The sequence below is a fragment of the Brienomyrus brachyistius genome, chromosome 1 (genome assembly GCF_023856365.1).
Source record: "Brienomyrus brachyistius isolate T26 chromosome 1, BBRACH_0.4, whole genome shotgun sequence".
NCBI classification, from domain to species: domain Eukaryota; kingdom Metazoa; phylum Chordata; class Actinopteri; order Osteoglossiformes; family Mormyridae; genus Brienomyrus; species Brienomyrus brachyistius.
Window position 1 is genome coordinate 48,445,993 of NC_064533.1, and position 18,158 is coordinate 48,464,150.

An 18,158-nucleotide genomic window follows, 5' to 3' on the forward strand; every position below is an offset into this window, starting at 1 on the left:
TCTCTGCTGCTGCTTGTAGATGTTACAAAGTGACCACTGAGTGCATGTAACTTAACCTGACCCTCCTCTGAAAGGAGGGTTTAAATCTCCCCTGTTAGACATTTTAAACAGCTAATCAGGATGCTGTATACCTCAGGCTCATAAATTAATGTCTTATTAGAATGTCTGATTAGAAAGCTAGAGAGAAAAAAAGAACTTCACTGGAAGTTGCAGGATAATTATTTATTAAATGAATCGGTCCAAATGCAACTTGGATTAAACATGTGTTACACGTTTATCTGTACATATTTCCTTTTTTAATTAAAGAAATACTGCTGTTACCCATTTTCACTGAAGGATGTTCTGCTGACGTTGTTCAGGTTAAGCTCCCTGGCCAATGAAATCTGAGGCTTCTACACAGACCAGGAACCGGGGACCACCTGGTCAGTCTGCTTTCCGTCACCATGCTGCCCCGCCCCTTTAATTCTGTTCGAAAACCCTGAGCAAGCAGACCGCAACAATCCGACTACACATTGCTTTTGAACATGTTGTTAATTATACTGTCAAACATTTGGCTGGTTATTTTTTATTTTTTTTTACAGAGCCCTGGGATAATCCAATATGTGACTTATCGTCTTCTTCAGCAGCTGCTCAACCAATCTTCGACGACAGACGCGAGAGGAAAGATAAACACAGTTGAGGAAGCTGAACTCAGAGTCGGGAGCCAAAGGAAGAAGTTTTCACGAATGTCACAAAACTATCTGCGCATTCGTTATTATGAACCATTGTATTTATTTAGCTTTTAATATAATAGGCTTTATGTTTGTAAGTACAAGTTGTCCATAAGTCAGATGTTCTTAACCGGGGAACTGTCAGTATCCATTTATAAACAGGAAATGGATATACTGTGAGACTATGCGTTAGGTTTGATAAACAGCTTGCAATAATAACAGTGATCATAATGTATATGTTAGGGTGAGTTCAGCTATCAACTCACTCACCCCACACTTCATGCCCATAACAGCCATTTAATCAAATGAAGAAGTCCGCTCATGTATACACAGTTCCGATTTCAGTTTCGTAAAAGATTGACGTAATTAACCTAACGATGATCCTACAAATCTTACAATGAATTTGAGCGGAATGGGTCGGTGGGCTAAGTCTCTGTGTCTGTGTCTGTGCTCAGAAAGTCACTGGACCGAGCCTCGACAGAACAGTCACATGTCCGTAGGCCCTTGAGCAAAGCGCTTAACCCCCAGCTCCAGGAGGGCTGCACACTGGCTGACCCTGTGCTTTGACCCCCCCAAGCTATGGTGAGCATGATGTGGTCAGCAAAATGAATCATTCCGATGTGCAAATATAGCATTCATCATAAAGGGATGCCTTTGCTTATATTGCTTCAATATATAAAAACATTAAAAGTTAGTTTAAACAATCCTTCGATAACAACTATGATTTCGTTAACAAAATCCACCAACGACCATTCAAGTCTACCCACTGGCCTGAGCCTACAACTCATATTAAGATAAAGTACCTGACTTGCAGTTAAATTTGACGACTCTTTAGTGAATTGTCTATGCACATAGTATATCTGTTTTATTATGTAATAAACATGCGAAGACTGCAGATCTTAAACGGAGAAGCAGAACAAAATAGATAGACATAACATTGATTAGAATTATATATAATGACTACACTTGCATTATATATGTATATAATAAAACTGCATGTAATTTTCATTTTATATATTAAACTAAGATGCAAATTGTCCATGCCTGTGTGGCACAGGCTTCTTGGAGATTTGGAGAGTGAGAATCTGGAATTTGTGACCTCAGAGGTTGAATGTTTCCAGGTTCCAGGTTCCCGCCACGGCAGAAACGCGGGCCGATAGTTGGGCCGACACCAACCAGCATGGATCTGCGGGAAAAAATGAGAAGGGGTCAGTCTGTGACTCTGCTCTGCAGTCTCTGTGGGCTCCGACATAACGAAGGCATGACTTTTTTTAAGGGTTTGCGAATAACTCATCCAGCTGTCCCGCAATATGGATATATACATCTAACAAAGGTATTTATTTTTAACAACTTCAGTTAATCTGTGCCGTTTTTGTCCTGCATTGATTATCTTGCTTATGTATTTCATTCAGCTGCAACAGAAAGTGAAGCACCTCAGACCTGCAGCAAACCTAGCACCTTTTGACCCAAATTACATGTCTCACGTGTTCAGACTTCAGGGATACCAGCCCATCTCTCGGGGGGTGGGGGGGGGGGGGGAGGAGGGAGGTGGCACATTCCTTTCTGCTGTCTGAGGTGCTATTTGTCTCACAGTGAGAGATTATTTTGAAAAAGAATCAGGAGGTGTCAATCATTCCCATGCTTTGTCCTTACCGATCACTTTAACCACTATAGAACGCAAAATAATTCAACCCACAAAATTACCGTTGAACAAACTGCCAGGTCCTCCAATATTTTATGCATATATAGCCTCTGATTTTCACATTAAAGTAGAAAAGACTCAAAAACTCTACGGTAAAACTTGTTTTGTTCTCAATGGAAATTATTCCAAATAAAATAAAACAAGTATTAAAACAAGTGTACCCCCCATAATTAGCTCAGTGACAGTGCGACAACTTTAGATGTAGCTATGTAGATGTAGTACATACTTTAAATTCCATATGACCTCCGTGTATTGACGTTATTTTTTCCGTTACCTATAGCTGCCACCTAGTGGTTTTTGTAGGACAATTCAATTAGCTACATCCATTACCGCCGATTTAAAGGTCAAGTAGAAACTCACGTAAATCACAACGATATAAAGTGTTTTATAGGCGAGATTCACTGATTGAAAAAAAGTCAGAATAAATACCTTATAACCTTTGAGAACGAGTATCTATCAATTGTCTGCAAATGATAAGCTATCTCGCAATTTTGGGAAACGCGACATTGTTTTTTAATAAGTTTCCTTTACAAATTTTACACATTTTATGATAGGACTATAGGCCTACACATAGACTTAGCATATTTCATGATTTAAAAATAACAACTTATAGCTGAACAAAATGAACAGTTTTCATATGGTAGCAAAAATTTCTAAGTTGTGACAGATGGCACGAAAATGTAATTAGTTTTACTTGGTTACTATTTGCGCGCTGTAAACTATGAAATTATGTAGCTCAGAGTAAAAATTTGTGCTTTATTAAGAAACAAAGCGTGATCTCTTTGGGCACATCTGCTCGAATTATTAAAAATCACACTTCAAAAACTCCTCTCATGTCAGCTCCCGATAGATTAATTAAGCATTTTGTGCAACATTTGACAGGGGATGCACTAAACACCTGCTACAGAATTGTCCACTGTACACACACACTGCTGGTCAGACATCTACCTGAACCAAACATGCTGTTCTATCGAGTGCATATTAAATCCACGATGCGAAGGAAAAAAAAAAAAAAAAAAAAAACTTTTTCACTTGTTTTTTTAGGTAAAAAAAAAGTCTTCTGAGATATACTTTTCAGACACATAGTTTCTAAACAATTTATAGTTTACAGGGAAATTGCTTATTAACGCGGTATTTTTTTCTAAATAATTTCCGCAGATTAATAATGTAAACTGCTATCACAATACGGGCGAAACTTTTTAAAACGCTTAAAGTGCATAAAGGCTTAACGTAGCGTAGCTTTAAAGTATAATATGGCTTAACGTAGCCTGAAGTTCTATAATAACGCCGGAAAAACAAATTTCTTTCACGTAGATACACCATATTATATCAAATATCAAGAAAAAGCCCAAAGACAATTACATAATTCGTGTTACGCTTGTTGTTACGCTCAGTAGAAACCAATTATAAGGAAATACTTCAAATTGACTTACTGCACCAACACAACTCAGGACAACGAAATTTCTCTCACACTTCGCTGATAGTAAGTACATTATACATTTGATATTCATGCATTTGGCAATAAATACTTAGGACCAGTGACATGCGTTGTTGTTCTGGTATGCTAAGGAACATTAACTTAATTTCACTATAGTGTCCCAAAACGTCTTGTACGGGCTACTCGAAACATTTACTAACGTATTAACTTATGTGTTTATGTTTCTGCTATTTGCACGTGTGGTATCATGACAGATCCCGTTTAATGATTGATAAGCCAAGAAACCGTTATCGACCACAGAAGAACTTTTAATACTAATACTCATAGAATGGCTCGGGTGCACACCGCCGCAAATGCAACCTACAAAAAGCCACTTTGGAAACCCAGTGTTTAACCGCCCGTTCATTTCCATTCCTGTTACATCCTTTGAATTATTATTATAAATGTGTGCACATGTGAATATTTGTATTTGCAAATACACACTTATGGCTGTTCATTTACTCCAACACTTATCTGCATCAGATATCTTTCCGCAAGCATGTTGTTCTGAACCCTCAATAGATCCCGCTCTTCGTTGCATGCAGCGCCGCTCCTAATCAATTTTTTATCAACGCTTTGCTTGTACATATGCCGTTATATGTTATAAACATGTATATTTGTGTATATATGTTCCATTGTATATAATATTCATATATGTTACATGCAGATATCTATGCTGAAACAACGGGCAGCACGATCCGGCTGCAAAGAAGCTGATTGGTGCGGCTGCGCCAAGGCGGAAGTCAGAGGCGCGCGGGGGGATTCCCCGTGGGAAGTTCCCAGCGCTTTATTAAACACGCAAAATGTACATTTGCACGAAAGGCGCCGCTTCCTCTCGCGTCTGTTGTAGAAAACTTTTCCTCCAAGAATAAAAACCGTGTAAGCAGTGTGAAAAGGGGGCACTTTCTAGATGTAGGTCGTTTCGATCGTTTTCGAGTTAAGGTAAGGTAGCCTCCAGTTTACTGTTGCCAGCTTCTTCTTTACGACCGAAAGTTTTCTACCGCTTCTTTCCGATCGCGATTACTATTGTGACACTAATATGCGTAGATGTTAATAATGTCACTGGCAAGGCCGAATTTTTTGGCACTTATAGAGCAGATATTCACAATTAATCTCCACTCGTAGCTCGCAATGCGGACACTAACTCCCATTGTATGAATATTAAGTCAGCTATATAAGTAAACTCGGCAATCTCCGATTGCTACAGTATAGTATGTGGCCATTAAAGAACAGGCCTGCTTGTGTTTAGTGTATCCGTGTATGTTCGTCGGATAATACTGTGGAATTTTACTGTAAGTCTATAGGCGGAGGACATTGCCATACGTGATGTAATTCTTTCGACTTTACTTGTTTACTTCTTGCAGTGTTTCCGGATTTAATATTTTAAAATATAACATTCTATTTGATATGTTGTTGATCTGACTTGGCGAGTCCCTTCCTGGTTCCCGGTTCCCTGAGGGATATATTTATCAGGAATAATTATTAAGACATGAGTTTGATCGCTCGGTATCACGTTAAAATAATTAACATCATATTATCATGGGTTCTAATACGTTACCTTAATTACTTGTCGTTTCTGACACTTTTTGCTGTGCTTTTTAAATTGGCTCTGTATCAGGTTACGCACTGTTAGACATAGAATGGTGGACGATGAAAATAACATTTGTTTCTCTTTCTGTTTATATCATCTAATCTCATTGCGTTCTAACTGAGTAATGAAGATACCCAGGCAACTTTTGGCCAGTGCCTGAAAAACCTAGTGTATAGTCTGATAGATACTTGCTGCACACATCTGCAGACATTAACTGATTTCTTAACAAATTTGCAGTAGGCTTGTTTTATAGCTATTATTGGTTTTTATCTCTCAAGGTTACATTTCTGTGAAGTAGGAGTTTACCATATTTAATAAGCAAATTGGCTTTTGTGTTTTGTGTGTGTATTTAGCCGTAGAGTTAACGTTTTGGCATTGCTCGGTGTGTACTAGGCACTAAACTAAATGCAATATCTCTCTTCTGATCAAGGTTTGATGTAGGACTTTGATATGAAAAATGGTTATGTGATTATATTCATCGCATATGAATATCGTTATGTCAGATCTAGGCTGTTTCCTGGCTGTGCAAAGGTAATAAAATGCAGAGCCATTGGAATTCTACATTTGTAATGAAGTTCACTGCTAAAGAAACCTGAATGATTCTGAATGTCATACTGGCGAACTTAAGCAGACTTTATGTCCGGGTAGGCTCAGCCAATGACAGGAACATGTCGTTTGAAATGAGGTTCTTATAGAAATTGAATAATATTTGTGTGCGCAGTCACACAATTAACTGATGAGGTTTGGTAAGGGTTGGCCTTTGTATTTGATTTATTTGTGTTAAAAGAAGGTGTTCTGAAAAGGGAATCCTGTCATATACAGAGTTAAATATGAAATATCTTCAGAAAACCCTTCAGTAAACTTAAGTGATTTAATTATTTAACCTTCTCAAGGTTTTTTGGGCCATTTGTCGCCAAACTCTGTCCAATTCAAAATAGAGCCGCAATGTGCAGCTCCACACCACATGATTTATTTACTAATTATTTAGTGAAGAGCTGCAAGACATAAGAATACGCAGATCAATTAGACTCAAAGAGCTGTTAAACCTGTATGCTCTTAACTAACCTTATCAAAAATATTTTTAATTAGATCCAATTATGAGTACATTTGAAAACGACCTTGCATATATTTAATTTGAAGAACTATCCACCATATTTACACTGTATTTTGTAATAAGTGTGTTGTTACCGTCATTATAGTAACCACATCGTTGAAAGTAATACAAGTAAGATTAACACATTTTCAAAATGCAAACTCTCACATATATTGCATACTTTGCTAATTTAATTTAATAATTGGAACATTATGAATATATCCATCTTAAGTAAAATGTGTAATCCCCGCTTTCTTGACCTCTTGTGATAAGTGCTGTGTTGCAGTTGTCCTGTATACTTTATGCCTTTTCTCACAAATGGTTTGAAAACCCAATGCTTTGGGTTCGGTCTCATGCTTGTATTTGAAACAGAAATGAAGCCAGAACAAGGTCATATTTCATGTCAAAGTCCAGACGGATAAAGACTTTTCTTTACCGATGAGATTGCTGTAGAAAGGTTGTTTCTTCCCCTGTTACAATAACGGTTCCTGTCTGTGGATTCAGGGCTCCTATTGGCTGCGTCAGTAATGGTACCGGGGCGAAAGGTATGGAGAGAGACTCGCTCACCAAAGCCTTTGAAGCCTACAGACAAGCTACTATCGAGAGAACCCATGTCCAGCGGGAACTTCAGCAAACGGTACGAAGACTCGTGGTGTCGTGAGTCAGGCTGTGCCCCCCCCCCCCTTTTTTTTCTCTAACAAAACAATTTTGCTTCTTTAGACAGAATATTACAAACAATACACTCAAAACCTCCAGCAGCAGATAGAAGAGCAGAGGCTACACATCCTGAGGCTCGAAGCTGAGCTGCGAGTGGCGACGAGGCGCACTTCAGGTTGGTGCCACTCCTACTGGATCCTCCTGCTCCTCCTCTTCCTCCTCATGTGTCCTTTCATGTCCACCAGGCTTCCTTTATGCTGTAGAAGCAGTCCGAATGACTGTCTGCCTCTTAGCTTTTCCCCCTACATTAAAAAAACAAACATTAGACTTTTTTCCCCCCTCATTCAGTGTTACTGCATATAAAATACATAATGAAGTGGATGTGTATCGATGGTGGTTTAATTATTGGCTTGTTTTGTCAGGAGAAAAGTGTTGTGAGACTGCCCTTGGAAAACAGGAAGTAGAGACCTTGTCATCCTGCGACCACCACCCTGACAACACTCCATCCAACTCCCAGCAGAGAAAACAGTTCCTGGTACACTCTTTCTTGCACAATCTATAGCCCATTATAGCGCCTCCTATAATCAATTGCATTGCATGTGAGTGTGTTGAGTGTCAGTGTTGAATGTCACAGTGTTAAAAACATAGTGTTAAAAATCTGCCATGTTTGAGAAAGCTCTTGTCCCAGAGGTGCAAGAGCTTCTTTTTAATTGTCTATATTTCACACATGTGGTCTCTTTTGATTTTAGTATAATGCAAAGGCATAATATGCAACATACCCTAATGAATATTGTTGAACATCCTTTCTCTTCTTTTTTATATACTTCATAAACCAGGTAAAAAATAATTCAGGAAAAATGCATTTTTTTTGACCCAGTCTCACAGTTTGCTTAAGAAATCTCCCATGTGTCCATATATTCATCCTACTTCATTCTGGGTTGTGGTAGGAAATACTGATCAATTGGCATAAAACTAGTTGTTACTCCTTGTAAGCCAAGTTTGTATGCAGTAGTTGTGATATTAATTGTTTGTCGTGGTCTCAACTGTTGCCGTTAGTTCTGAGAGCAGTGGAACGACTTGGCATCATGGATACAGTACTGAGCTTGGAGAGAACTTTGGTTTCTTTACTGCACACATCCTGTGTAAACTCACCTTGTTTCCGGGTTAATGGTCATGTAAAGAAACACTTTAGGAATAGCTCTTGGGAAAGTAGTATAAAAAATTTTCAGTAGGTGGTGCTATAGGATAGCACCCTCTTGTGTCCTTCAGTATGCCCGAATCAAATGAGTCTCACTGAGCCGAGTCATATTCATTTGCGATTCATTTCAATCAGACATGGAAATCAATAGTTAAATACTTAAAAGTAACTTTTTTTAGGAACGTTTTGCTGTGTTTCATGGGTATGTATGTAATTTATCAGTAAAGATATTTATAGAAAGATACCTTTGAGAGAACATAATAGCAGTTTTTCTCAAATTTGCTAATTTGAGTGCATGTCCTAATCGTGTATCAAGAAGTTTGTTTTTCCAGAGTGTAAAGAATTAGAAAAATATGTAAATATCAGTGCTCGTTAAAGAGAAATTCCATGTCACAGTATTCTCTTTTGAAAGCATTTCTGAGAAGTTCACTTTTTTTGTGGAGTTTCAGGATTGCTTAAGCCCAGACGTTCCACTATCATGGCTGGGTATGTCTGTGAAACATTAGAAGTTCCACTGTGCATTTGTCCATTGCCCATTCTCTCGCTTCTCATGCTCTCGGACATTTGTGTGTTTTCATTCCCTTTTGATGTATCAGTCTTCTTTTGCTTTCAAAAATAGATCTTACATTTCTTTGTTTACTGATTTTTTTTTCTTCGCACTTTGCCAAAGAAACTTGACATCCTAACATCGTCTCTCTTTTTTTCTGTCTGAATCCGTTGCCCTTTGACGTGTCAATGGCGTTGCCCCATTTCGGTGTTAACAAAGGACTACGCAGAATCCTTGGAGATGCCCCCATGTGCGTTGCTCATGGCTAGCACTGCGGAAAAGTAAGTCGTCCGTCTTTAAGCTCCGCGTGCTGTTTTTGTATCATCGGCGAAGGTTTCTGAGAAAGCCTTCTATCTCACAGCTCTCTTCTCTGCTCCTCAGTGGCGAAGTTCTTGACACGTTTCAGAAACTTCAAGGAACGTTGCAGCTGATCCAGAAATTAACCAGGAAACAAAACGATCACCTGAAGAAAATGTATCGGGGGAGTGACTCCGCAAACGGTAATGCTGGTACTTATGTATAGGGTACCTTGAAATTATGTTTATTTATTTTTTTAATTATTTGGACGGGGGGTCATACTGCTGTTGTTTCAAAAGCTGAAGACGGCAGCAATACAGCAGTAATTTAATTAGTTAAGGCAGGATATGTTGAGTAACAATTGCTTAAAGCTGTCATAGCCTTACACGAATACCTACAAATTTCTGCTTAATTAAGGGAACGCAATCACAGCAACACACAATGCAGGAATGCTTTTGTGTGAGGGTGCGGTGAATTGAGTACTTCCACAATTACAGACTTGAAAACAGAATATGTGGGAAATGCTGGGTACGATTGTGACATTTGTAGCAAGCTCTGTTAACAACGTGATGACCCGTCAGTCAGGGAAACATATGTCATTTGGGTCATTATCTAAAAAATTAGTTTGACCTCCGAAAACCAAATTCAGGATTGCTATCTGTGTGATGCAGTTGGAGGGACGAAGAATGTGTAGATATACTGTTTACGTTGTTGGGTTCGGATCGTTCGTCCAGAGCCCCAGTTCTCGATGCCCATCCAGTGCACGGATGGGACAGCCGAACAGGCCGAGGGCCCCTTCACATCCTCCATCAGGTCTGAAGTGTTGGGCGATGAGCTGGCCAGCAGCTCCTTGGCCTCCCGAGGAGCCTGTCAGGAGGACCCAGACTTCAACGACTCCCTGAGTAAATTGTCCGTCAGATTCCCCCCGCCAACAGACAGTGAGTACGAGTTCCTAAACAGCGCCCCGGAGAAACCCATGCAGCCCATCAGTGTCCGGAAAGGCCTGGCCGACGTCGCGGGCGTCTCCGGTACAAGCGAAGATGGCACGCTGAAGTTCCTGTATCCCAGCTCTGTGGTGAATGCAGCCTCCCCCTCTACCTCCCTCTCTCCGGAGGCCGTCCGTGGACCCCAGCAGGTAACAGTGGGTTGTCTTCTGAGCTTATGCTCGTCTCCATCTCAGCCCAAGTGGCGTGCATTCCACTCCGGGATCATTCTGACAGGGCTGAAAGGAACCACACCCAGTTTGCAGACCTCACAGGTCGGCTCGTGCAGATACCAGCGGCCGGCACTGCCACGCATGCTATAAATCGCATATTAAGTAGATTATTAATAATGTGGGGAAGCCGGTAATTTGGCTCGCAGTCAAATCCAGTGGTTTATGGTGGTGTGGGGCTTGATAACGATGCTGGCTATCACCTGTTAGCCTTAAGAAGAAGGATTGACATGGGGGGGGGGGTGTTTTAAATGTTGCCAAAAGGAACAGGAAAAATGTATTTCTGCGACCTAGTGTCACGGTGTACTTAAGGAAGATTCAACTGTCCAAATGTCCATTCTAGTGAGTGTTTGTTGTAGGAAATCGACCTTGAAGACTGTGATAAAGATGATTTAATAATTAATATTGTCATGAATAATAATGATGACGTTTGTGCATTATACAATCTGTACTAATGCATTTGCTTATGTCTAAGTGCTACATACAATAACCTTTTTCATATTGCAAACACGCACAGCACATAGGCAGAACAACTGAAGATGTTACTGAAAAAGATGAGGGTTACTGGGGTTCTTCTGCGGTCACCTGCTGCCTTTTTTCTTTAGTCTGAAATATTTCGCAGTAGGACAAATATGATAGGAAGGACTTCCCATGTTCAGTGGGTGCTTCACACTATTAACAGACGAGCTTAAATGAAAAAACGACCATTTATAGCTCAGCTTTGAGGCGCTGGAGCATTTTACGGAATCCAAAGCATCCCTCGGGTTATTGCACGTTATATTACAGTTAAATTTGTGCTTGAATCCAGTTTCTTTTCTACTGTTTAAATCATTTATTATTTTTCATCGGAATAGTTTTTTTTTTGTTTGTTTTCTGACGGCAAGGTCTGGCTTTACATTCTCCGAATATGAGTTATACTGCGAAAATCTCATATAAGATTTGAAGTTAGGAATTATATCTGTTGTCTTAAGCAACAAAGGGGGGGGGGGGATTGGTGTTGTGCCTTTTCACAGCGTGGGCTAGGGGGTTAGATAATTGACACATCTTTCGATAATAATGTGTTGAAGACCCCCCTGCTATGAAAAGACGACAGGTCACATCGAAAGCAGATGTTATTCTGCGATGTTATTGGTCGGCGCATGCGTCATGTGAACGCCACGCTGAAGACAACCGTGAGCTGGCGAGTGTAGCATTCTTCCAAAGTTATTTACCACCGTTGCCTCCGGTGGAAAACTACCGTTGTATTCTGATGGTCCACCACTTTAAGAGAGTGCTGATCCTGTTTTACGGACCTGATGCAAGCATCTTGTTTTGTAGTGATTTTGTCTGATGTGTTTGTCAAGTGTTAAATATAGTTATATAGAAATAATTCACTGAATTATTATCTGAGAGTGCTTGTAATATTTAAATCGATCACGAATGGCAGTTTACATTTGGTAATGTAAGGACTGGAATTCAATTATCCTCAGCACCTCTCCCACTAGTGTTCAGTTCGACTGTAAATGGTTAATCCACTGTGAAACATTTGCACACTGAATGCATAACGCACATATGACGCACAGATTTTCATTTGGGAGAGTGAAGATGTGTAACATAAGCAGAAATATAGTTTTGTTATTGATTTATGTAGTATTTCATCTGCTTTACTCTAACTTCCCCATACTGGTGAAGCAATAATGTCTATATACTGGAAGAATCAAAGTCCACTTTTTGAGTTTTTTTTTTGCATGCAACTGAATCATAGAACGTGTGTGAAACTTGCATTGATTTGTACTAAAATGGTAATGCCAGACTGACACAAATGAAAATAAATAACTAAAAAAGCATCTTTATGCAGTAAGGACTGGAATTATCTCCCCTGAAGGGGAAACATTAGATTAGTAGCTATTAAAACATGTGACGCTGAAAGAAAAATATTGAGGCTTTTGAAATGTAACACGCCACATCAGTGAAATAGGTGACAGAAGTCAGTTTATTATATCCTTGATGTGCCAGGGCCATCTAGGATAGGGGAAGAAAATTCACATGCACGTGAATTCAGTGCTTATTTGTTTTATTTTATATTTCCTTACATAAGCATGAAAAAATGAGCGGCATGTGGTCACAAGGGCGGCGCCGTGGAGTCATGGGAATCGCACCCCAGTCAGGGATAGTGGAGCGGACTCCCAAGTGTGAGGGGACCTCGGCACGGTTCTGTGCGGACGAACAGCGCGGGGGGGTGTGCTCGCGTGTCGCTGATGGGGTAGTTGTTGACTTGATAACCGAAGCGCCTGTCTGCCTTGCAGGCCCTGTGGAGCCCAAAGCCCTGCGATGCTGCGGTCCAGGGCGCGGACGACGAATACTGCACCTTCTGCGCCTCCACCGTGCCCCAGGGGCACATGTTAAGCCACCTGAACTCACACTTCCAGAAAAACGCAAGCAACGGACACTAGCGGGCCTCGTGGGCCTCCATGGGCTCCCTGTGGGGCTTTGTCCATCTCCACTCCCCGATGGCAAACTTGTGTGCCCCTCCCCATACCTATTTAATTTGTCATTTTGGTGTACTTCAGTGTCTTCAAAAACTGAATGAAATCTGTTGAATTCAATATCAGACTGTGGTATTATCTGATAAATTCACTGTGTGTAATAAAACTCCTAATGATCAAGTACTGCTTACATGTCACCCCCACCCTCCGTTTGTCATACATGTTTTTTTTTTTTTTTTTTTTTAACGTCCATTAAGTGAACTAGAATCATCTCACACAAGCCCATCCAACTGGGTCATGCTGAATGGTTTCAGTATGTGAACTGGATCCAGTAGATTAGCATGATGAATCACCACAAAAGGCTTCGCCATATCGTAAGCTTGTCTTCCACGGGCCCAGTTTCGATGGCAGTATCAACAAAATCAGCGTTTCTGCCGCGTTCGGTACGCGCTCGTCGTTTACCACCAGGAGGCTTCCGGGTCCAGGACGTCGACAAGCAACTCGATGGATCCGTTCGCCGCTGCCCGGTGGATCACTGGGTCTGAAGTCCTCGCTGGCCGCAATTAAGAGGTGAGACCTTTGTAATAAGTTGGACAATGCGTTTTGAGATGTGATACCACAGAAGCAACACATTGTCACATGTTCATTTCAAGTGATTTCCCCCCCCACCCCCATCTGCGATTTTAGGTGGAAAGTGTTTTGGGAGAAAATATTTGAAATGATTGTGAATTCAGGTAACTGTTTTAAAGTAAGGATCTTTTTCTATTTATAACTGCATGACTAGCATATACAGTTTGTTTGATAATGGCTAATGGTTTTATTAAGTTTTAAAGCCCATATTGTATTAATAAGCTGGCAAGGCAAAGTCGATGCCAGAAACGGTTTGGGGTATTTGGGTTTTCCTCAATTTTGAGAGCCACTGAACTTGGCTGAATGTACACCACCAGTTTGAACCAATTTCGTTAGTTCAGTCTATTAAACAATTTATGGTAAGTAGCATCGCTCACTAGCCGTATGGTCCGTATTGGCCTGTTGAAAGCGTTCGTTAAAATCTCAATTATTTGAAAATTTGTTAGTAATTTCCCTCCAAGCCTCAACTCGGATGCATTTTATGCTGTTGTTTGCATTCCTCGTGTATTTAGGTTTAAATAATGTTTATTTTAATGCCTTTAATTGTAATGAAATACACCATCGAATTTTACTCGATAATATCATAATACCTATTGTAAATTCGTGTTTCATACTGATTCAAAAAATAAACGCTCCAGTGCAAATAGAAACAAATGTTTCATTTTAAATCTCACAATAGACATTGTATTTAAGTGTTTTCTATTATATTCTGTATTAATATTTTTAAAGCGGTAGACAGAGAAGACATTTGTTAATGGTGTGCGGTAGCATCTCGCCTACAAACAGCCTTTGATTAAGGGGTATGTTTATTAACAGCTTCGCAAACAAATGTAATAATTTTCACAAACTTGCAAGATGATGTGTTAAAGGAATAGAGGGGAAATGCGCGTATTTAAAACGCAGTCTCGTACAAAGAAGACCTTGTAGCCCCTCGATACGGACTGGTAACACTTGCGCTGAGTCGATGAGCTGGTGTGAAGTTTGGTTGTTATTAGGTTTGTATTGAGCGCAGCGATCGTATTTCATGGGCGTGTTTTCTAAAAAAAAACAGGTTGTCAGATTTTCATTGTAATTTGGTTTGTTGAAATTGCTTATCATTATAACGGACTTTTAAAATATCGGATACAGCGTTCTTAATGCTCTATGCAACGCTGTTTTACGGATTCCGAATATATTACTTAAGCCAACAGATGGTGGAACATACCATGAAAATAGTTGAATAACTGAACAATATTAAGCATTTATTCAGAATACGTTATAATAAACATCCAAAATATAGAGATATAATTGCATTTTTATTGCCTGTATGTTTATCAATGCAAGGTAAGCCAGAATTGGGAGGGGGTTCTGGCGTTAATTAAGGGTACTTGCAGCACTCCAATGTGTGAAAAGATTGGGACTGATTGTTTATTACACGGAACGGTTTTATTCCTAGTTTGTTTAAACATAGATCGTCGGAGCTGGTGGGTCCTTTTACATTAATCTGCATCGATCGTCGGGATCGCGTTTGAATGGATTAAATTTTGTTTGAACCGCGAAATCAAATGATCGGAATGTAACACAATGTTTTAAAGCCTACAGAAACCTACTTATGGTTGTTTGTTGGATGTCACACGTCCGCGCAGACGGTATATTTCTTGAACATGTAGTTTGAATGCATAATTGATGTCGCCGGGCGGGGTGGCGATGGCGGGGAGCTCGTTTTACAAAACTAATAACATATTTTCCGACATGGAGGAGAAAATGCTGGGAGAAAGCACAACATGTTGAGCAATGTTGCCTGTGTTATGCATCGCATTTACAATTTCGCTCGCTCTATTTTAATTCCGCGCTATGTGCCATGCATAACGTAGGCCCGAAAACTTGAATCAACATACACGGCCTGATTTCTCATTTCTCACATAGAATTATGGCCAGTGAATACAGTATTTATTGTGAAAGTGTAGCGAATACAAGGAAAGCAGTCTCCCTAATGATTTTGCTTTGAAAATCTGTGAAGAGACGGTGAACATTGCGCAGACAGTATGGTGTTCTCTCTGGAACCAGGGACAGCTGCTTGCACATAATTATGTTGTCATTGCTTGTTATTTGGAAGGGATAAGCTACACTGACAGATACCGAGTCCATGTTTTTTGGTTAATAAAGTAATATAGATGCTACATAGTAAAATGGGCCTAAAAACTCACGGGAATATGCGTTTCTCGCCTTGTAGCTCTTGATCTACTTTAACTCATCGATTTATTTATTTATTCTGGAAAGGACTCCCATCTTTGTGCTGTATGGTATTTGTCTGCTCCAGCAGGTACGATTTGGTGGCGGGTTTGTGGAATAGAATAAGAGGAAAAAGAGGGACACGGATTGAAAGGGAGAAGCAGCAGGCTGATTACGAGGTGTCAAAATTGCCAGGAGCAAAAAGGTGAAAGCAATCAGGGGTGAGAAGAGTGCAGCATTCGTGAGGGGCAACTAATTATCCATCTCATTTGAGGAGAGCAGCATTGGAGGCAGCACTCGCCCGCTGAACGGTGACAGATTGGAGCGGAGGAGAGGGGAGGTGTTAGAACAATGGAGCCCAGCTCACAATCATTACTGCATGCTAATCAGAGTCGGTGCTGCACCGCGGTCTGAGCTGCAGAGTTCAGGGGAAAAAAAGTAAGACATCAGCTTCAGGGGAGCTCGCTTGCCTCCAGTATTTGGAAATGAAGGGGGGAAAAAACGGAAGAGTCCAGCGTTTTTACACGAAATCATTTTCCCAAAGGCCAAAAGTTCCTCTAAGATATAACTGAGAAGTCGACTGAGACCAGTGCTATTACCTTCCCATGAATTTGAGTGCAGCGATCCCCCCATAGATGATATTTTTCTGCAAGTTTATTAGATAGTGACGACTTGGAATTTCACAATTAAAACCAAAATAAACAGATATGGAAGCTTATTGACTCCCGCTCGTCAGTGTACATTTAAATAACGATTTTCAGTTGTTAGCACTGATAATAAAAAACGAGACAAGTAAATCAGACCAATAATATACATTTAAAAAATACCATATCAACATCCATATTTGATGTCAATCAGCTGCTTACATTTATCTCCTGGTAGTGACATTAATTGAACATGATTTTTGGGACATCTGCTGTACTGTAATTCATGCTGATTATATTTATTGATGCCACCTTATGTCTTACTATACAGATGAGAGATACTGAGATCAAGTTATTCCCGTTTTCAGTTTTTCAGAAAATCGAAATCAAGCGCAAACCAAAATGTTTCCGTTCCTCCCTTCTGGAGATCGGAGATGCATACCTATTTATATAATTTTGGGGCGCTCGGAACTAGATACTGGTAATTGCATTTTTTAATGCAGAACATGTTTAGATAACGCAAGTAAAACAATTTCATGTGCAAACATATTATTTCCGTATGGACTTTTGGACTTGTGATTTGCGCTTGCAAATACAACTGTATATATTTTAAAACTCTTGAAACAAAGTGTTTACTCAGTTATATTTTACTGACATTTCGCTTAGGTGACATTTCGCTTAGGCCAATAAGACTAAAATGTCGTTATATTTAGTAAGCCTACACAAAAATTCATCAATGTGATTTGATAATACTGCAACCTAAAAATTTCTGAGTAGCATATGAAAGAATTAAATAGTAGGCCTACCGTGTAGCGTATTTGAAACAAAATATTAAATTTTTGTTCGCTTCTGAAAAATGTAGGCATATTACCAAAATTAATTAAATTGAAAAACGCGCTATGAGTTTACACCAATGACCTTGATTGTGCGTATTATGAAAATGTTTTAATTTATGGAATTTACGGTAACGTTAGTCTATTATTTTTTTAAATGTTTACTTAGGAAAAAGAAACTAAAAATAAAGATTTTTTTAAACTAGCTTAAGCCTTAAAATACCCCTCCCACATACTTTAAACACATGTAAACTTATTAAAACACACTTTGTAAACACATGATATGTGAATGTTGGACTAAGGATATGAGTAACATAATAATTATATGTAGTGTGTGTGTGTGTGTGTGTGTGTGTGTATATATATATATATATATATATATATATATATATATATATATATATATATATATATATATATATATATATATATATATATATATATATATATATATATATATATATATATACACACACACACACACACACACAGTGATGGGCTGCCCCCCCGTCCTGGGTTGTTCCCTGCTTCGTGCCCGTAGCTTCCGGGATAGGCTCCGGACCCCCCGCGACCTAGAAGGATAAGCGGTTCGGAAAATGGATGGATGGATGTGTATATATATATATATACACACATCGCAGAAAACTGTGATGCTTCGGGGGAAAATCCGCGATATAGCAGGGGCGCGATAGCTGAACCGCGATATATAGCGGGGATTACTGTACACGAAATGTTATTACACCTACTTTTACTGCTTTGTTATATTGACAAAGGGTATTCGTTGTAGCAAAAATATTCCGCTAACATAAAATACTAACCGCCAATATAGGCCTATTCCATTACATACGGTAATTCCTGCTCAGTAATTACAATAAAATTATTTTACACCT

At 39.6% G+C, this 18,158-nt stretch overlaps 1 protein-coding gene across 2 annotated transcripts; it reads left to right on the forward strand.

Annotated features, from left to right (window-relative positions):
- The first annotated feature begins 3,872 nt into the window (after window positions 1–3,872).
- Window positions 3,873–13,130, forward strand: tank (TRAF family member-associated NFKB activator). Of its 2 annotated transcripts, none has more exons than XM_049017381.1 (8): window positions 3,873–3,895; window positions 7,078–7,210; window positions 7,294–7,405; window positions 7,653–7,765; window positions 9,195–9,256; window positions 9,357–9,475; window positions 10,007–10,407; window positions 12,771–13,130. In XM_049017381.1, exons 2-8 carry the CDS (start codon window positions 7,121–7,123, stop codon window positions 12,915–12,917), a joined length of 1,044 nt encoding a protein of 347 aa, XP_048873338.1. In that variant the 5' UTR covers window positions 3,873–3,895; window positions 7,078–7,120; the 3' UTR covers window positions 12,918–13,130. The 2 variants fall into 2 exon arrangements, with proteins under 2 accessions (XP_048873338.1, XP_048873329.1); XM_049017372.1 differs by lacking the exon at window positions 3,873–3,895 and adding an exon at window positions 4,622–4,831.
- Window positions 13,131–18,158: the final 5,028 nt, after the last annotated feature.